This window comes from Cryptococcus neoformans, chromosome 12 (assembly GCF_000149385.1).
Source record: "Cryptococcus neoformans var. neoformans B-3501A chromosome 12, whole genome shotgun sequence".
Lineage (NCBI taxonomy): Eukaryota > Fungi > Basidiomycota > Tremellomycetes > Tremellales > Cryptococcaceae > Cryptococcus > Cryptococcus deneoformans.
The window spans coordinates 235,066-255,739 of record NC_009188.1 but is presented as its reverse complement, the minus strand read 5'-3'; the positions used below and the strand labels follow the sequence as shown (position 1 = coordinate 255,739).

The following is a 20,674-nucleotide window of genomic DNA, read 5'->3' as shown; positions in this document are numbered from 1 at the left end:
AGAAGAACATTTCAGATCATGGACCGGCGACGAGTGACCAAACCGACATACCAACCGCCCCACCTCCGAAGGCCGCAGATTCCATCTGGAGTTGCCAACAAACAAGGTGGCTGGCCATCGACTCACGGCAACCCCTATGCCAATGGATCTGTTTCTGATGCCGGTGTTGAGGTGGACAGTACGTACGGTGGGTGCCCGTCAACGTCCACAAATCCACCCCGGGTACGCGGCGCTAGCAATACTAGATTTCCAACTCAAACTGAGGCATCATTCACGAGGAATATTAGCCGACCAGGAGAAGGCGGTGGGAGACCACCCAGAGCCGGAGCCGGGCTGGCTGCTCCTGGTGTTTCTGATCTTTCAAGTCCGGTTGGTCCGTCAAGAAGCGAACAGCGTATGTCCCGACCGTCTATGAGCAGAGGTTCAGAACCCATACCGGGATCTTCGAAAACTTCTTTGATCCCTTCCCAATCGACGTCTCGTTCTGCCATATGCGCTAGACCACCGAGCACACCACAAATATTGCATGATCGATATACATCCCGTCCCTCTCGACGTGATTGGTCTGCTCCTTCCCCTTCTGCCCCCTTAATATCTTCGTCGTCAACCACGGCTTCTGTCCCTGCACCGAGTAGGACGTTCCTTCAACAAAGAGATCGATCGGCATTGGAATCTTCAGCAGATGATATCAAGCCTATGCGATCTCGGAAGGAAGAGAAGTGGACCGGAAATGATAAAGAGGGAGTCATGGAGATGGAGATGATGCAGAGCGTTTCAAGAAGCGGAGGTGACGGTGCGGAAGGCGATGCGCTCAAAAATTGGAGAACGCAAGAAAAATATAGGCAGTATATTGCGGAAAAAGTTGAGTCTCATTATCGCAAGTACGGTACACCATTACATACACTTCCGATACTACCCGCAGGATCTGCGATAGGCAAGGACGAGAGGAAAGAGAATAGGAAAGGGAAAGAGTTAGCGAGGGCTGGAGAGGAGTTGGAGAGTTTTGGCAGTCTGGTCTTGCTCTTTCGTGAGTGTATGTGCTAGGTAGAGGATGGTTGAGGCTGATGGGATTGGTGTGGATCAATGATAGGGAAACTGCGAGAAGGAGTAGTAGCTTCTGGGCGGATTGATAGTTTTGCAATAGAAGGTGTGTCAAATTTCTCCCCCACCATGCAATGTCTGTCTAGATGCGATTTATATACTTGAAGACTAATAATATGCCCACAGTTTTCGAATCATCAGCGCGCTTCGCCATCCTGAGCAATAACCGGCCTCAGCTTCTAAGTGCTCTCAGTGGGCTCGTCCCGGGTCTATACAAAGCTTACGATGCGACCAAAATCAGATCAGGAGAAGATTCTCTATCTGACCGTATTTCGAAGCTTGATCTGGAAGATAGGGGACTGAGAGATAACAGAGTCGAGTTTACATCCCTCCTGCTACTTTATCACCTTGTCACCTCGGGACAAATTGCATTTAACGAGCTTTGGTTAGAGCTTACCGCGCCTGTGAAACGGCAATTGCGTGGCAAGTTTGAAAAGAATGAAAGAGTCACTCCGCAAGAAGATACATCGTTTTTACGAATGGAAGAACTCAGTTTCGCCAAAGTGGCTTCCACCGCTCTCTCATCAAACGCTTTTAATCCACTTGTTTTCTTCTCACTCGTCTCACCTGCCTCCAATGCTTGGTCAAGCCGGGGATCACCATATGAAAAGATCATTCTTTCCTGGGCGATACCCCAAGTGAGGGAAGAAGGTTGGAAGAGATTGGTTAAGTGCTACATGAGCGTGGACATCCCATGGATTGCTAGTATTTTGGGACAGTCTGCGAGAAATGAAGAAGAGACAGTAGTAATTGAGAACTGGGTTCAGGAGAAGGGGAAGAAGGTTGAACAAGGTAGAGTTTCACTGAGAAATTGATACTTACCTTAAGTTGCTCTATGACGAATCATGTGTTTCTATGCGTTATGGATCGATATATAATGCTCTGGCAAAAGGAAAGCGTCAAATATGTAATTATCGAAAGCTTCATAGTTCGTAGTTGAAAGGCTGGTGGACAAGAGAGAGTGCCTTAACCCGTATCAGGCATCATCAGGTCCCATCAGTCACCGCCGCGCATGTCCTTTCAATTCCAATGTTCATCCCTGTTCCAGCTCCCAGCGATGCCTCTCGTCGAACAATTGCGCGGTGACAAACCAGGCACATTCAGTTATATACATACATTTTCACTTAACATGCCCCGTCTCATAATCGTTCATGAATAAATCACTCAACATGACAGGGAGGCGCCAACCGTTATTACGCAGTCACGTATGACTTCACGCATCCACGACGCTTAATAATAGTACAACAAGATTTGCCCTAACTTTTGCAAACGCTTTTTTAGACTTTGAAGATATGCAATGATATGACAATGACGAACATAAAAAGTCACAACAAGTTTACGTACACTGAATTAATACAAGCCACCTGTCGCTACAGTACTCGTAGTTGTTATTCAGCATTCAATTACAATCCATTAATTAATACCCATCATTTATCATTTAACCGCCTTTATTAAACTTAAGTCGGTGGACAATCATCAGGTTTGCTGTTGTGCACTCGTGCTCCGTAGTACGCAAGTTCCAACTTTCAATAGTAAACACACCTACATGCTGAAAAACGCCAGGACAATCGTACGAACGGTGGATTCCGTCTGCCGATAGAGTCGTCGTACTGCTTCTCTGCCGGTCATGAGTTGGCCACCGGAGATAGCATACTGGAAATCGGAGTATCATCAAATGGCGAGTTGCCTGAGTCTATACCCACAACTTGTCATCGAGTGAGATAAATTAATTAAACTAGGCAAAAATCGATAAGTTGCTCTGCTTTATTTTTGAAGATACTTTCAGCAGTAGTCTTACATCCTTCTTCGGTGGTCAACCACCCTCACTCAACCCATGACCAGTGCCACCCTTCACAAGCCCCACTGATGAGCGGCCCCATGGTGGTGTGCGATACCATAAAAAAGCATGCGCATGGTAAAGGATGCAGACAGCCCAAACCCAAAAATGAACAACAGAACAAGCCATATGAATTATGGAGTCAGCCATATCGAGGAACAAGGCACTGTCCCTGCTCCGGCTTCTCGGCAGCTAGTCGGTAGCCGGTACTGACTGCTTTCTCCACAGCTGGGCGCATATGTCTCGCGCCTTTCTTTCCGGCTCTACGTGCATTATCCACTTCTTTGCTCTTCCCACTTCGCCCATGAGGAAAGGTCAAATGAAAGGGCATTTAACACGTTTCATCAGATGACACCTACCTACACTACCGAGGCAAAGGCGCACAGCACCTTTTTTGATAAGCAAAGCGCCAACAGACGCGGCAAGCGCTAAACATTACCGGCCTTCTTATTTCAGCCTCACGCACCTGACGATGTGCGTGGTAACTGACTTCTGAAGATTGGCAACTAACAAACTGGACGCTGATCATTCACTGACAGGGTTAGTTTTAACAAGCTTGACTTTGTGATCTTTAAATTGTTGATTACAGGCTGAAGACATGTCCCTCGTTGGACATTGACACCGCACATATGGCACCACAACATGATATTGTCTTGCCTGTATGAGCTTAAATGAAAAGAAGATAGCTCCAAATTGAAAGATAGGATTTGCAAGTGTAAAAGCAGCCGGAAACGAACAGTGCTATAACCGAATCCATCATCAAACCCCAATCAAAATACAAGAGACTCCGGCATCCTAGCTTCCACGACAGCGAACTGTTACTACCGAACCAAATAAGGAAATAGATAGCAAGAAAAGGAGTGAAACAACAGTGGCATATAGTCATCTACTCCGTTCTTGCATTGCTTACAGCAAGGAAGGAAGGAGTGCATAGCGTATGACACACTGCCTGCCACCTTTTCATCTCACACCCATTTACTTGCCTTTAGTGATAAAATGCGAACTCAGTAATCGCCAAGGGAACGAGGGGAAAACCGGCGAAAATGGCGACCAAAAGAGTCCAAAGACGGCTCGTATCTTACGGGAAGATGTGTCAAGTGTGCAAGGGCCAACCATGGCAGTAATCGAAGCCCCAGTCAATCCCGATTTGGTGTGAATAGCAAGGACGCAGTTGCTGCTGAACTTGTTGAAACATCATCATCAAATTCGTGGAGAACGATCGAAAAAGGCACGTGGATTTTTTTTAAATTTTATAAATCCAGTACAACAACAACAACAGTTGATGATGCTGCTATCGTTGAAGATTGCTAAGGCTAGTCAGTAGTACAAGGCGGAAGAACTGAAAGAATAAGCTGAACGTTATTGCCCACACCACGGGATTGCAAACCATAGTACTGCTTCCATTGCTTTGGTGCGATATGATGCATGGACGCCTAACCAGCGAGTTGGCGTCAACCTAGACCCGATGTCCTTGGCTTTTCATTCTTTATCCCCTCATAATGGGCGGCTAAAGCGTTAGCCGGAGTTGTTGAGTGGAGGATGGGTGTGGCAGGTTCCGTGCAGTTGAGTGCCTGTCCCCTGTCCATCGTTCAACTGAGTATGTCTTTATGCTTAGCTTCTATCATCTTCATCTTCTAATTCATTTCATCTTCACCTTGTCACCTATATTCTACCTACCGACTTGCTTTTCCAAAGTTACCCACCATCCCTTCCCTGTTACTATTTACTTTACCTCTGTCACGGCCACTCTCTTCTTTGCTTCTGTTCCGATTTACCTTAGTTTCTTTGTTTAGTTTCTCGTCGTTTGGGCTCCTTTTAGTCGCCAACGAGTATATCTCAATGGCCTTGTGGAGCGAATGTCTATGCATGATGTTCCTAGCGCTGGGTGGGATCTGGGGGTGGAATTGACCGGAGAAGACGAAGAAGAAATAACTCACCTCTCTAGGCTGTTCCCTATCATTGCTTTGGGCCAGCCTGGAATGCCTGGCAAAGAGTACTTAGATTATACAAGTACCATAATGGAGAGCCTCGGATTACTGGGTGATGGGGAAGATCTTACCAGCTTACGGCCATTACCTGTACGGAAGAATTCCCCAGGACTCGTTCAAGCTGCCGCGGGTTGTAGAATACGCATGAAGCGGAGATATCAGCCACAATGCGCCACCCGACTCATTGGTGAGTTCCGTGAGAGAGCGTAAAATATAGTTAGGACGGTAAAATATAGTTAGGCAGAGAAAACGAGGCACAGGGGGCTCGAAGGTGACAATAGTGGCGCGGTCATAAACATATCCACATCGGCGGAAATGATAAGAGGCGATAAATAGATGCGTAACGCGGAGAGCACGGATAGATCTAGGAGATCTACAGTCTACAATGAACGATCTGTGATACGATAATCACAAGAGAGTTCAAGGAATGAGAAATAAGTTACGTGACAATAATGGGAGGACAGGAAGCGGTTGAACGCTTCATTCAAACTTCCTTGAAACGGTGGAGCCATCCATACCTTAGGAGGAGCGTACCATATGTTTTCCAGCTATCACCGGCATTGCCGCGGCCTTGGTAATTCGACCGAACCTACAGCAAGAACGAGATTGATGAACTGGACCAATATTCGAGAACACGATAATAATAACGTTAGATGATGATCCCCTTCGATGTGAAATTGATAGATGACGTTATTAAGCTGGTGAAGACGGAAAGAGGAGGATATGGATGAAGTATCCGTGATGGCATTCTTTCCTTTGCCTCTTGACGTATGCGCGCGAAAGCTTGCCTCTGTGAGATGCGACTTTTTCCCCTTGGTAAAACATGAAACGGGGTCTATCAGACGCAGCTCTACGTCCATTGCTCTTTTTGTTCTTGGAACCAGAGTTTACGACGGCAGATTGCGATGATCTACGTAGTAGTCAGAACCTTATTATGCACTGCTCCGGGTTCTTTTCGTCCGGCGATGAGCGCCGCAAAGCGACACGACGCAAGCCAGTCATGCTAGATGTGGAATGCGTGGATCATTGCGGCAAGGAGAGATAGGAAATAGACGTACGGCTGAGTTGTGCCGTCTGATTGGACCTGGACCGAACGTCTTTGCGAACGCTGCCGGCGCCGCCGTTGTTGTCCGTTGTCGTCCCTGGTTGTCAGCTGATGATACGTACGTAATTCTCTCTCGCACTCTTTTCTGCACCTCCCTTTTCTGCGCAGCGTTCAGTGGGCGGCGTCCAGCGTTCAGCCTCTGACGCTAACAAATCAGAGTAAAATGCATCAGTTCACCCATCACCATACGGGATCATCCATCACCCATCTTCGTTGGTTGTTGTGGCCGTTAATGAGAGGCAGCAGACAACGCAACGGCCGCGATATTCAAGCTTCCGCCGACCGAAAGTATCGGTTTCTTCCGGCAACCACTTCCACCACGATGGTTTCAGATGTCTCTGACGTGGCACGCATCTGAGCGACAAAACTGGGAGAAAATTGGAAAAAAAAAATGGTTAATGTGAAGGTCTGAGATGCTGGAAATCGGTGCCTGTCAGTCAGGGCGGGGCCAGGGACAGACAGGGCGGGAAAAGGACGCTAAAAACAAGTGGGAAAGACTGGGCACGGATCGCTTTTTTGAGGGATGAGTGGAGAGTAATCTGCCAGGGGCGGTACCTTGGCAACTCCCCCAAATCACAAATCCTCATCTCTCCAATCTTGACGCCAGCCAGCAGAATAACATCCGGCGACATCTCATAACAACATCTCCTTGTCTTTCATAATTACATTTCCGTGTTCTTACACACTTTTCCATTTCCCATTCCCCCGTTTCACCCACACGTGGCCTTCCTAGCGCCCTACTCCCGTGAACAAATAAAACTTCCACAAGGTGAGCCACGCATCCTGCCTCTCTGTAGTCCGCCATGCTGCTCGCAGTGGTCTACCTAAAAAGATACCACTTTTCGTCATCTTTGACGCGTCGCGAGGCATCTTAATGACCTTGTTCGCCACCCTTCTTCTCAGTGTGGACGTGAGCGAAAACCCTTGCCCTTGACTTGTCGAAAGTAATCCATTCGGGCAATTCATTCATGGGCCTTGCTTTGTATGTCGCCCCTGAGGTATTCCCTCGTCTGCCATCTTACTTTTATCTCCAGGGCAATCAGATAGCCCTGGGACCTGCAAATATGACAAACGTGTGGGATGCTGATTCTGCTTGTTTTTGCAGGCCGTCCACGACAGCCACTACTCGGGGAAGAGTCAAGTATATTGGAATTTGTCGGCCCAACCAAGTGAGTACATACGTGTCTATGATCGTGCATCGGACTTCTTTGCGACTCGGGTGACGTTCTCCGTCGGGGATGGAAGAGGGTCTCTGCTTTACATATGTTCGCGAAGACACCTTGCTGTGCTCGAGAAGGATCTCGGTATTTCCGCGCCCAGTTTGCACTTCTTTGCCCCATCCTCTTCCCTTCTTCCATCTGGCGCTCGGGTTATAGGTGTCTTACGAACACTTATCTTTCTCCGGAGTTACGAAGACAGCTGTGGTGAGCATTGCAAAGGTACCATGAAAGGATGGCTGGCGTGAGCCCGAGCATCTGGCACCGCAGCCGGCGCAGAATATTCTACCATGGGGTCGATGTCGGGAGTTGTGGGTGGATTAGTAAATATGATCTCGGCATTTTCTTTCCGCTTCATCTGCCAGACCACAATGTAACGGTTGCTGACGCCATTCAACAGGCTTCGTCAGCGCGACTCACAGTACAGGTCACGAAGCGTAGATCAGGTCCCTCGTTATCGCTTTGCGGATAGATGAAAGACGACGAAACATCCTTCTTTGTCTTCCTTTGTCCTTCAGTGATTTCCCACACCACACCGTAGTTCCTGGAACGCCCGCGCCACCTCCTTACATTCACATCTCGCGTACAACATGAGCTTCGCAGCTCCCGACGACCGAGCATATTATAACTACTCCCGTGCGCCAGGCTCCGCTCACGGTCCCGGTCACGAATCTACTTCGCCTGATCAGAGACTTCCTTCATCTCATGGTTACAACAAGGGTGCATCCGCACCTAACGAATCACCTAATCAAGTATACCATCCCGAAATGGCAGGTCCTCCTGGTTCTTCCCATAGTTATCCTCCTCAACCTATGACGCCACTCACTGGCTCTAGCGCTTATCCACCCCAACATCCTCCTTCTGGTAGTTACTATCTGCCCCCGCAGCAACAGCAACAACAACAATCGGAACAACCTATTCCTTCCCCTCCTAGCAGCTCTAACCGACCTCCTTCAGCTACTGGTTATACTCCCGATGGGCAGCCTATCATCCCCGTAGGTGTGTCTGGTGGCAAAATGTTTAGGTGCAGAGGTTACGGTGATTGTGACAAGGTCTTTACAAGAAGTGAGCATTTGGCAAGGCATGTGAGGTGAGTGGCTTTTAGTGTTTGCCGATAACGATTGTACCTTGACTGATAAGTGGTTTCGCGTCCTTTGTTACCCCTGGTACCTTAATTACAAATCCAGAAAACATACCGGTGAACGTCCTTTCCCTTGTCACTGTGGCAAAGCATTCTCCAGGCTCGACAACCTACGTCAGCACGCTGCTACCGTCCACGCTGAACAGGCTCAGCTGAATGAAACCATGCTTGCTTCTCTCGCGCCTATCCACGCTGCCCTTTCTCAGCGTGCTAGCAGAGAACAACGACGAAGAGGTGAAGTTGTCGAGGTGCCTAAGGGTGCAGTCGAACGACGTCGCGAGACCCGCAAAGCCCAAGCCGCTCAAGCCGCCGCCGCTGCCCAAGCTGCTGCTACAAATGGCCACAGCCAGCAAAACTCTCCTTACGCTCAGTACCACGAATCTCAGTGGAATGCCCCCCCTCATCCTCGACCCAGGACTAATGGCGGGTATGATTACCCTTATGTACCTGAGCATAGTCTTAATGACGATGCTGGACCATCAAGGAGACCCAGTTCGTCTGCGGGCTATGGCTACCAACAGGGCTACTATGACTCTGCTCGACCTCCTACTGCCCCTGGGTCTGGTTCTTCTGGCGAGTCGATAACTGGGTTGCCTTACCCCTACCGACCCATGTCTGCTTCTGGCCGTGAACTCCCCGTTCCTGCGCATTATTCCGAGTCTGAGCCTCCTGCTCCTGCCCACGGCCCTCCTCCCCAGTCACCAATGTACGGCAACGTCCCTCCTGCTCAACAACAGCCTCCCAACTGGTCTTCTCCTCCGGGACACGGTACCTACCCTCCTCACGACACCGCTGCATACCCTCCTCCTCCCGAAGGCTATTACCCTCCTGCACATGCTGCTCACGGCTCATATCCTCCTAGGGAAGACGTGTACGAGTACCATCCTCCAGGTTGGCAGGGCCAGTACCCTCCTGCGGCGGCTAATGGCGGACCCTACGCTCAGGGATACGGCACCGGTGCACCCCCAACTGCTCCTCCACCTCACGAGTCTCCCTTCCAATACAACGTTCCCAATCCAGGCGCTGAGGGTTACCCATATCAAAACTACGACTCCCGCAAGCGTCGCGCGGAAGATGACTTTGGCAAGGATGACCGTAAACACCCCCGGCCATCATCATCTTCTAACTCTCAACTACCCGATAGTTCCACCCCTGCTCACGCGAACGGCGCGCACGGTGCTCCTCATCCTCACCCTCATCCCGGTGCGGCACCAGGTAATGGAGCCATGGACCCTCCACGCCCGCATGATCCCAACTGGTTGCCTGCCACTACGGAGAGAAGGGGTAGTTTGGCGATCTCCGCGTTGTTAGGTAGTCCTCCCAAGGCGGTGAGGAGTAGACCCTCGACAGCTGATGGCGGTACGGCGGGTGCGCACGGGTACGAAAGTTATCATTATGACCCCCATGGTCAGGTATCCGATGATCAACAGACAGATGGGGACAAGGAGAGGGAAGAGAAGGGGGAAGTGAAGAAACATGGTGATAAGAAGAAGCTGTAAGGCTGAAAGGATGTGAGATTCAGGCAGTGTTGTGGATGTTTTTCTTTTTTTTTCCATATATTTCTCTTCGAGTGATACCCACTTGCGGCTTTTCGAAATGAGTGATTGATGACCCCTAATTTTACGAAGGAAAGGATTTATTGGCTAATTGTGCGAAGTAATTTAGTTATCTAGCTATGCTATACGATTTACGGGCTTGGAGGCAGATTAGACTAAGAGCTCTCTCTCTTTTATTTTACCTTCCTAACCCCTTCATTAATCTATTTTTCGTACTTCAATTTATAGCTTTCTGGTGTTTAGATACACGATGTGATATGAATTCTCTGATCTTTATTACTGTTTTTGATACGATTGATGCATTTTGCCTCTTATTTTACACGTGGTTTGCCAAGGTTACTCAGGCTGCTGTTTGCTAAAGTGCTACAATGCTGTGCAGGTGATGGTGAAAAAGAGTAATTGTCCAACTCCATTCTCAAACGGCTGGCCATGTACCGCACAAAATGGTATTTGATGTACACATATGGAATAATGGTATATTGCGATACATGTCGGCTAAACCAAGAAAAGCCTTTTGCACTTCCAGGAATGGAATCCACAACTCTGGCTGATAGCAAATGATATATGGCTGAACGAGGTAAGAAAGGAAATGAACGTGTATACAATAGATCTTGCTTGGTATATAAGCCCAAACAGTCTGGAAAAAAAAAAAGTTAAGAACACATACAACCGCAAAGACAACAGAAACTGCTACAAAAATCAGGAACACATAATCTGACTGAATATTCCGATGATAGGAAGATGACGAAGGAAAACCATGGAACAAGCAAAGATACTTGACTTGGAGGGATGGCTGTGAGGCACCTTTCTAAAGATCGGCTTTCCGTAACAACTTCTTCTTTGTCCTATACAAACTAAACCTAGCGCTTGTCGCTATGTCTTTCAGGTTGCGCTTCATTTGGTCTTTTGGTGTCGGTCTAAACAAGCAAAAGCATCAGCATTCCTACATTGCAAATACGATAGAGATTGGATGATGAACTTACCTCCATTCATTTTCCCTTCCTCCCAGATCACCATACTTCCCACCCCATTCCCTCGGTCTATATTTTTCTCTCTCATCCTCTGTCACTCTCAAATTTTTATCTCCGCTCGCCCATCGACTGGGGAGATAACCGCCGGCATCATCTATAACGGATGAACCAGGTTTTGAGCCAGTTAGTGACTTGGGGCGGGTAAGAGAAGAAAAGTCGTGTATTGATGAAGAATGGCCAATAGCAGAGGAAAAACCGCCGTTGCCTGCACTGGCAAACGTGTTGAGCGCCGTGGAGGATGCATGAGACCCCTTTCGCGCTTGGAGAGCATGTGAGAATGGGCCTTTGATGACATGATCATGCGTCTTCTGCACCCTTGTGGTTTTGCCTTCTTTAGGAAAGACGATTCTCGGATCATCATCCTCAACGATTTCAATCTCTGGCAAAATTCTTGCCCCGCCATTCTCTGCAAGAGCAGTGTCAACCGCGAGAGCGGTGTTGTGGCTTGCTGAAGGTGGTAACGCATGAGCAGGAGGTCCATGGCCCGAAACAAGCCGGCGTTGCTCACGCTCTTGTCGTCGTTTAGTCTGCGCAGGCGTTTCAGGGTAAATATCGTCCCTCGCCTGATGTCGCCTTTCAATCGGTCTCGGTGAGCGCATTTGACGAGTCAAATCTGCAGAGGACCTCGAAGCCGCAGATAATCCTTCTGCGGCAGAAGCAGGTGCGCCTGGCGGGCTGAGGTGGTGTGATGAGGATGAAAGGGAAGGGGAACGGACGCGGAGGCTGGAGAATTGTTCGGTAGGCGGTGGGTTAGGTGAGATCGGACGTACAGGTCCGTCGAAGCCAATGATTTTGGTGGTACCATCTTTCACTTCAACTTTTGATTTTGGTTTGGGTCTTTCTACAGGAGGAGGTTCGTATTTGGGTGGAGGCGGAGGTGATTTAGCTCGTGTCATTTCTGTCGACTTTTCAGGTGGTGTGCCTTCACCGGCAGAAGCAGGAAAAGCAGATGCTGTAGGAGTGCGTGAAGGGTAACCGTTGGCGAAACTCGCACCTTGCGTCGCAAAAGAGGGTGATAAAGGTGAAGGGTAGTAGTATCCCTGCTGAGATCTTGTGCGAGCCGTAACAAAGCTACCTCCTGTTGGCGGTCCGTCCTCGCTCGACCTGATTGATGGACTACCTCTACCACTTCCTTCTCGTTCTGAAAGCAAACTTTTCCGTCTAGCGACGTAAGATGAAACATCGTCCATTTGTTGCCTCTCTATTTGCAGCTTGCGTCTAACCTCTTCTTCCTCTCTCATATCATGACTCGGTCGTCGATAAGACGCTTGGCCGCTATCGCTGGAGGATGATGAAGAGGAACCGGCGCGATGATGCCTTTCGCTCCCAAACGCGCTTCGGCGATTCGATTTTGCTCTGGTCATATCCTTGACACCAGCAAACGGGTCGTATTCGGTATCATGCAGTTTCCCATTTGAATCCATATACACCCCGGCCGCTCGACGTCCGTTTCCAATTGCTGCCGAGCCATTGAAGCTGGACGTGCTGGGGCTTGGCCGTAGACTGCCAAGACCGCCTGCCGTGCGCCGAGGAGCGACGGAAGAATCAGCTTCGTCTGAAGGATGATAAGATCGATAGCCTGGTTGGAGAAGGTGGTCGGCCTCGGCGCGTTGACCTGCAAGGGCCTGCTCTTTCTTGATGCGGTGGGATTGGAAGGCGGATGGAAGGGGCGCAAAGTGAGAAGTGGGATGAGGATCGTACCCTAGTGATCGTCGAAGGTGTGTTTCACTTATGGCTAGTGAAAGGTCAGCGGTGTATAGATGACGTAGAGGGATACTCACGCGGACGATACGTCTTGAATCCATCGCCTTTCTTGCTCAATTTTTTTCCTTGCTGCGTGGATGAATAGGGGCCACTGCCGACTGCACTGAGACCTTCTGCGTCGTGATCCACGTTGGCGTAGGACCGGGATGGTTTTGAGAGGAGAGTCATTTCAGATCACGTGTGCAGACAGCGATGGAGTACTCTGTTGTGACTTGACGGGTGGTGGGTTATAGTACTGTCGACATGTGTGGTGTGGTGTGCTGTATTGAGCGATGCTGCCGAAGACGCCGTTCCTGTGCGGCATAAGCCAACGTTAAAGCCGTCCGAGGAGTGCACTGACTGGCGCGGTGCTGATGTATGCTGCGTTATATGTCCTAATATGCGTGCAGGAAATGTGTATTCTGTGGGAACGCCTTGTCGAGTAATTAGTGAAGGAGAGAGAAAGAAGAGGGAAGGGAAGAGATATCGAGTCCCGCTTGGCCGAAGTGAAATCACCAACGTCACCGGCGCACCGCGAAAACATTTTGACATGCAATTACTCAATTACGTATTGGACGGAATAGGCAAGTTGAGCATTACGTAACTCGTTGGAATTATGTAATTATTCCCTATTGACGCGCACTGACCGCGTCTGACTTGTGGTTTTGTCGCAGCAGAACTGCAACAGAACATGGTCACCATAAATACGACCAACATCTTGACTGCTATAGCTTATAACGCCAATTAAGATTGGGGCACCTGCATCTCGCACCATCTGGCGATACACACCGTCGACGTACGGCATCCCCGTGAAAGAAGTCTCGAAGAAAAAACAGCAGCTCGCTTGGTTATCGACATTACAAGTACAATCCAGATAGAGGAGAGTGTAGCGATACACCGACGCAACTATGAAGTCACTCTTCTCTCGGTTAAAACATCTGAACGACAAGGAGAAACCGAATCCATCGTCAAGAGGCAAAGAAAAAGAGAGACTGTCCATTCTCAAACCTAGATCCAGTAGTAGTGTCAGTGGTGCAACACCGCCATTGCAATCTCGAGAACATATAGAAGAACCACCAGAGGAGATTCTGGTAGGCGACTTTGAAAATCAAGTAACAGACGGGTTTACCTCTGGGCCTCCGGATACGACTGAAGAAACAAGGAACCCGATAGCCAATGTAGAGCGGAAAGTAACATTCAAATCACCGCCTCCTACGCCTGCGGCTAGTGTCGCGTTGAACTCTCGCCTGGAGTCTACGTCGAATCCACAAGAAGCGTTACCCAAGCGTATCGATTATCGACCAGATCCAATATCGCGAGCAAGCTCCTCTCGTCAATCATTTATCCATTCCTTCCCCCGCCCCTCATCCTCTCGCAAGGCATCACTTCCATCGCCGTCACTTCGCGGATCATCGCATACCAAACTTCACTCGGGTGTATTCAGTCCAAGTCCTTCCGAAATGAGCTTAGCTACTGGAAGCACTACTAGTTTCTTGCCTGTAGCAAACTCTTGGAGCGAGATGACAGACCCAGATTTAGTAGATAATATTGGAATGCAAGAACGCACCAGGCAAGAGGTGTTATGGGAGATTGTCAGCAGTGAAGAAAGGTGCGTCTACCAGCCGTAACATGAGCTGACAGGTAGATACTTGAACGATTTACTAGCTATAAACGAAGCATTCTGCAAGCCCCTTGTACATTCCTCCACCTCTCCCCGCCTCGATTTTTTCGATCCTTTCCACCCTCTTGCCCACACAAGGTCGGCCACATCCCCTACTTCTTCATCTTACGCACCTTCAATCGACGGATCTTCTATCCATTTGCCGATCGCTTCAAAATTTGCTTCCACAGCCCCCCAATTCAGATCACCGTCAGATAGTTCGACAAGTTCCGCTGCGCCATTAACACCCAATGAAGATTTGCTAGGTTTCGGATTTTGCTCTGCGCCTTCACTGGGTGCTGGTCCTGGATTTAACTCTTTAAATTCAAACTCGGCAAGGTTGACAGTGTCCAACACATTCACCAGTGCGGAAAATCGGCTCTTGGAAAAAGCAAGCACGATGTCGTTGAAACATCAGTCATTACCTCCTCTCCCAAGAGCACCTTCCAGCGCACCCTCTCACGCTCCCAGTGCTGTTTCACGCAAATCATTTCACAAGGTGTCTAAACACCCTAGAACCTCGTCATCCGATATCCCCAGCAGAGAAGATGTGGAATTACCGGAAGATCTGGCTTTGGTCCTCAAAGCGATAAATAGTGGGATACTGGAAGGACACTTGAAGTTGACCGCGGCGTTAAGAAGGAGATATGATGAGCAGTACCCCCTTGTCAGAAGCCTGGCAGATATTTTCATCGCACATGTAAGTTTCCTTTTTGATAAGCTCCTGCTGACGTACAGTCGTACGTGTTACGAGAATACAGCATCTACGTCCTCCACCTCGAGAAAGCCTTACAACAAGTGACCCACGCCCTCTCCCACCCTAACCCTCCCCCACCCACCTCATTCTCCAAAGCCAAACGCGCCTCTTTCCCCTCCGCGCGATCCTCTTCCGCCCGCCATCCTAGCGCTCTGACAGCTTATCTCACCCACCTCGAATCCCTCGCACTCGCCTCTGGCTCACCAGGTTTACTCATCTCGCTGTCTAAACCTTTTCAACGGCTGCTCAAGTACCCGCTCATGTTCCAAAACCTATTATATCATACTGATCCTAGTTTGAAAGAGTACGAGAAGACAGCGGAGATGGTTGAGGAGATTGAGGGAGTGATGAGGGCTTTAGAAGATGAGAAGGTTGGAGAGGAGGAGCGCGAGGGAACAAGGGATATTTGGGGGAGGATTGCAGGGTTAGATGGTGACAAAGTGAGCTGCCTTGATTTTTTTTTTTTTACGTATTGAGCAATCAATCCTAACTTTTGCGAACAGGTGTTGTTAGTCCCGAAATCCAACCGTCTTTTGATTAGCGAAACACCCGTCTCCGAAGTATCCTCATCAACTGCCAACCTCCGTTTATCCACCGACCCGCCTAACTCCAGAGACTGCGCAAAGCCGGTGCGACCAAAGAAAAGCTCACGTAAACTGAGCGACATCCTCAAAGGTCAAGGGGGGGGTAAAGATGAACTTTGGGTTGTGAAATTCACAGATATGTCTCTTCTCTGTGCCAAGACGGGGACAACGACCCTGCCATTGTCAGTATCTCCAAAGAACGGTGAGAAGAGGAGCGGGAATGGAGCTGGACGGAAGGGAGGGGGAAGAGAGAGGAACATGTATAAATTCGTGAGAGTTTGGGCGTGGCATATGGATGAAGATGAGGGAAAAGAGCAGGGCAGGAAGAGGTGAGCCTGATGGATCTCCAGAGCCTTGTTATGTCCTGTCGAAATAAAGAGGCTAACAAACATTCATAGTGCGATCGCCCAAAATGGTTCTCCCCGGACATCACTCTCATCAAGAGCACATACCCTCCCCACAATCCCCGGTACCCCGCACAACCACTTCGCCTCAGGACGTGTCCAAGCACAAACCCATCATTGCTCGGGACCCTCCAAATTGACTCCTTCCAAAGTTCGTTCCATGGGTGACCTCTCCCCCCCACAGTATGACAAGTCGCTTGGGCTGGATGGTCTGAGAGGGTTTGCCAGACGCTCAAAGTCTTTTGGGCAGACACAAGGACGGCTCGGGGAAGGTGGTGAAGGTAGTGAAGGTGAAGAGAAAGAGGATGACGATGACGAGGAGACCGTGATGAGCTTCGTGTTTGGGGATGGAGATATATTGATACCTGCCGAGCCGAGGCCGAGGAAGAAGGTCGTACCCAAAAACGCACGCGATCGAAGAGTGTCTGGTGTGGCCGGTTCTGGTTTATCAAGGCTAGACAATACCAAGGGAGAGAGTGACAGCAGACCAGTCTCCAGGATGAGCGGTGTAGCATTGTCGAGTGCGAGCGGCAATGCAAATGTAAAGACAGCGACATCCGTTAGACCGCGACCCTCAGCTCTGCGTTCGTCTACCCTTCCTCCGGCGACTGACTCTTCCGCATCCACCTCTGATCCAGCTATCGCCTCAACCACCACTACCGCCGCCATTACTCGACGACACCAACCTCGAGCTGTCAGTCTCGCCACCACCACAGCCTCTGCCAACGCCAAGTTCGCCAACCGTCTCCGGTCGTTACCAGCCGACAGAGATGCGGAAGGGGCGTACGTGTCAGAAGGGGAGAGTGTCGTGAGAAGAGGAGTAGGGAGGGGAAGTATGCCGCCTGTGATGGCGAGAGCCGGGTCTGCTGCGTCAAATGTTTCGGCAGCTTCGAGATTATCAGGCCCCGCTTCAGTTAAAGGGCCACCAGTTATGGGGTCGCAGCCGATGAATCGGGCGATAAGTCATGTGACCAATCGTGGCAATGATAATAAGAAGGAAGGGAATGAAACGATTAGAGTCAGGTCGTCTTCTTCGGCTAGGCAGAGACCTTGGAGTACTACCCTTTCATCCGGTGACGCCATTGCCTCTGGGACGAGTGCCGCGGTGTCCAAAAGAGCCTCCACGCCCGCTTCGGCTGTCAGTATGACCATTGGCAGACGTTCCATCACTCCTCTCAGTGCCACATCACCTACTGTCACTGCCCACCCTATAAAGACAGCTGCTTCTGTCACTGCTCACGCGACCAAGACAGGCGCTCCTGTCACAGCATCTACCATTTCCACCCGTGCAAGCTCAAGAATGAAACCTGGTGTCGGCAGAGGTAGAATGTCTACGCCTCCTAGTACCGTCGCTAATGCCAACACGGATTCTGCTGCATCCGGTAATACCGGTGCAAGAGCAGGAATCAGTGCGGCAACGGCGGCTAGACGGGCGAGAGTGTCGAGTTTGGGTCCGAGAACTAGTACTGGGACATTGACGCCGTCGTTGAAAGCCAATCTTGGTGCTGCCGCCAAGGCAGCTGTCAAACCGAACACAACTGCCTCAGCCGAAAGTAAACCTGCCTCAGCCGAGAGTAAACCTGCCCCTGCCTCTACGCTTCGTCTCGCCCCCAAGCCTACTATCACTAATGGACGAGCTACCTCGGCCACTGGCGTCAAACCCATTATCCGAGCAAAGGGCACCCCAAGCCCCAGCCCCAGCCCCAGCGTGAGGACTACTGCGAGTACCTGCACGCGGACCAGTACTCGCACGCCCCAGCGCAAAGGGATCCCCACTATGTCAAGTATGGATACTGCTCTTGTTGAAGTGTGGAAGGAGTATGGGAATGTAGATATCGACAAATTGGGCAGCTCGACACCGGGGAAAGCGGTACCCAAGGAGAAGGCGGAAACGCCTGAATCTGTCAAGGCGCCTGCAGGAGTGAGGAGAGTGCCAGCAGTTGGTGGAGGCGGGAGGGCAAGCGGACTGGATAAGAGTCCTGTAAAGACGCCAGGATCTGTAAGAAATAAGGCTGCGCCCGTAAGAGGGAGAATTGGAGAGATGACTAAAAGGAGGGACGTTGGGGAAAAGATATGATGAGCATTAACGATTTTTACGACTTGCTACGATGTGAAATATCATTCTTGTATGTAGACTGTAAGATAGATTACCTTTGTCTACGTATAATGCGCTATATGCATATTGTATAATTTCCAATATCGCTGAAAAGAGAGGGGTGGAAAGAGAAGAGTGGTATCGCCACTGGAGCATAACGCCGCTATCTCCGAAAGTGCCTCTGAATGACTCCCGTGAATGGTGCGTTATGATCCACAGCCATAATAATAATCTCAGTTTCTGTTCTCAACTAATCACAGTTCGCAAAATGGCTGCCTTGACGAGGTAAGTGCTGTAGCCATGGATCACAGGAATTCTGCTGAAAGAGAGGAAAAATTAATACAGAGCTCTTCCCGCGCCTCTCCATACCTCTACTACCGAATACGAAGAAGTACCCGCTCCCCTCCCTGCTACTCCTGGTCCTCAGCTTCCAAAGTATGGTCAAAGAAAGGGATGGAAGCCTAAGACTGCTGCAGATTTTAATGGTGGTGGAGCTTACCCTGAAGTGAGTCTCATAAGAATGGCATGAATTCATAAATAAAGAGTTGCCACTGATGGAGTTGGTGCTGCAATAGTGCCACGTCGCTCAATACCCGCTGGATATGGGAAAGAAGAACAAAGGGCAAGGATCAACTTTGGCTTTGCAAGTAGACCAGGATGGGCTGGTGAGATATGATGCTATCGCGCAACATGGGAGAGCCCCCGGGTCTCGGGTACAGTCCAGCTTCAAGGGTGAGTTGCCACACTATCAGTTTACCACGGGAGATTGGCTTATGGATGACTAGACTTGGTCCCTTTGGCCAATCGTACCGATGTGACTGAATCCGAGCGCCAAATGGAACGACCAGACGATCTTTCTGTTGCTGAAACTGCTGAGCGAACGCGACTCGCTCTCGAACGTATTACCCACGGCAAGATCAAGGCTGCGCAGCCCAAACATGTTCCCAAGACCAACAGCGACGCCACCTACATTCGATACACCCCCGCCAACCAAAGTGCCGATGAAGGAAAGCAGAGAATCATCAAGATGACGGAGGTTCAAGAAGACCCCCTCGAGCCACCAAGATTCAAGCACAAGAAGATTCCCCGTGGTCCCGCCGAGCCACCTCCCCCTGTTCTTCAATCTCCACCTCGTGCTGCTACTGCCCAAGACCAGAAGGACTGGATGATTCCTCCTTGTATCTCCAATTGGAAGAACAACAAGGGTTACACCATTCCTCTCGACAAGCGTCTTGCAGCCGATGGGCGAGGTTTGCAAGATGTGCATATCAATGACAATTTTGCCAAGTTCTCAGAATCATTGTATATTGCCGATAGACATATCAGAGAAGAAGTCAGGGCGAGGGCGCAGTTACAACAGTTGCTTGCGCAGAAACAAAAGACCAGTAAGGAGGAAGAGTTGCGGTTATTGGCCCAGCGAGCGCGAGAAGATCGATCAGGCTTGTCATCCTCAGTTTCAGGATCTGTTGCGGCTGCGTCTGCTTCCAGGCTACCCGCAGAAACTGGTATCAACCTGGGTGGCTACGGCAGTGAGTCCGGATCTGAAGAGGAGAGCGACGAGGAAGAAGAGGATGAGGAAGCGATCAGGGAGCGAAATATTGTCAGAGAAGAGAAGAGGAGGGAAAGAGAGAAGGAGATGAGGATGTCTAATATGGGTTCAGAGATGAGGGCCAAGATGCTTGCCAAGTCAGTGTTTCATTTATTTTATTTTATTATGATTGCTAACCTGCTTCTCAATACAGAGAAGCGAACCGAGATATCTCGGAAAAGATTGCTCTTGGCCTTGCCAAACCTTCTGCTTCCAAGGAGACCTTGCTCGACTCCCGTCTCTTCAACCGAGAAGCTCTCTCTACAGGCTTTGCCTCTGAAGACTCTTACAACCTCTATGACAAGCCCCTCTTTGCCGGATCCTCTGCCGCCGCCGCCATTTACCGCCCTGCAGGCTCATCACGTAACGACGAATCATTTGGTGGTGGTACGGAAGAAGGTATCAAAGAGGAGATGTCCAAAGACAGGTTCCAATTGGGTAATGCGACTAGAGGGTTCGAAGGTGCTGAAGGAGTCGAAGCGAGGGAAGGACCTGTCCAGTTCGAGAAGGATACTATCGTGGCATTGGATGGATCCGCCGATCCGTTCGGTGTGGAGCAGTTTATGGATGCTGCCAGAAGAGGTGGTAAGAGGACTGCCGAAGACAGGGATGAAGAGAGAAGGAAGAGGGCGAGGGATGAATAGAGTTACGCTATCAGGTTGTTCGATTAAGTCTATTTTCTTCATCTAACTACTGCATGTATTTTACTTTTTGAGAGAACGTAATGAGGTACAGGTTGAACGTAAAGAGGTACAGGTTTCCACCCTTGGCTGCACACATTTTTTCTGCCATACTCGAGGGTATCATCCTACCTGCATTCTGAGTCATATCATTAACTTGCTTGTTATCCAAATTAAAGATCGAAGG

The 20,674-nt window shown here is 49.7% G+C and overlaps 6 protein-coding genes across 6 annotated transcripts; 5 read left to right on the top strand and 1 right to left on the bottom strand.

The window, feature by feature from the left end:
* Positions 1–396: 396 nt before the first annotated feature.
* Positions 397–1,916, top strand: CNBL0830 (hypothetical protein; the record flags this gene model as incomplete). Its single annotated transcript, XM_767375.1, has 2 exons — positions 397–1,027; positions 1,228–1,916. The coding sequence occupies 2 exons, from the start codon at positions 397–399 to the stop codon at positions 1,914–1,916; spliced, it is 1,320 nt and encodes a 439-aa protein (XP_772468.1).
* Positions 1,917–7,838: 5,922 nt separating this feature from the next.
* Positions 7,839–9,888, top strand: CNBL0820 (hypothetical protein; the record flags this gene model as incomplete). The annotated part of the gene is made up of 2 exons (XM_767374.1): positions 7,839–8,338; positions 8,436–9,888. 2 exons carry the CDS (start codon positions 7,839–7,841, stop codon positions 9,886–9,888), a joined length of 1,953 nt encoding a protein of 650 aa, XP_772467.1.
* Positions 9,889–10,753: 865 nt separating this feature from the next.
* CNBL0810 (hypothetical protein) lies at positions 10,754–12,908 on the bottom strand (the record flags this gene model as incomplete). The annotated part of the gene is made up of 3 exons (XM_767373.1): positions 10,754–10,862; positions 10,929–12,711; positions 12,758–12,908. The coding sequence occupies 3 exons, from the start codon at positions 12,906–12,908 to the stop codon at positions 10,754–10,756; spliced, it is 2,043 nt and encodes a 680-aa protein (XP_772466.1).
* Positions 12,909–13,627: 719 nt separating this feature from the next.
* On the top strand, positions 13,628–16,053 carry CNBL0800 (hypothetical protein; the record flags this gene model as incomplete). The annotated part of the gene is made up of 4 exons (XM_767372.1): positions 13,628–14,318; positions 14,385–15,079; positions 15,118–15,576; positions 15,640–16,053. 4 exons carry the CDS (start codon positions 13,628–13,630, stop codon positions 16,051–16,053), a joined length of 2,259 nt encoding a protein of 752 aa, XP_772465.1.
* Positions 16,054–16,284: 231 nt separating this feature from the next.
* On the top strand, positions 16,285–18,201 carry CNBL0790 (hypothetical protein; the record flags this gene model as incomplete). The annotated part of the gene is made up of 1 exon (XM_767371.1): positions 16,285–18,201. One exon carries the CDS (start codon positions 16,285–16,287, stop codon positions 18,199–18,201), a length of 1,917 nt encoding a protein of 638 aa, XP_772464.1.
* A 226-nt stretch (positions 18,202–18,427) lies between these two features.
* Positions 18,428–20,451, top strand: CNBL0780 (hypothetical protein; the record flags this gene model as incomplete). Its single annotated transcript, XM_767370.1, has 5 exons — positions 18,428–18,504; positions 18,565–18,724; positions 18,795–18,951; positions 19,005–19,905; positions 19,962–20,451. The coding sequence occupies 5 exons, from the start codon at positions 18,428–18,430 to the stop codon at positions 20,449–20,451; spliced, it is 1,785 nt and encodes a 594-aa protein (XP_772463.1).
* Between the last annotated feature and the right edge of the window lie 223 nt (positions 20,452–20,674).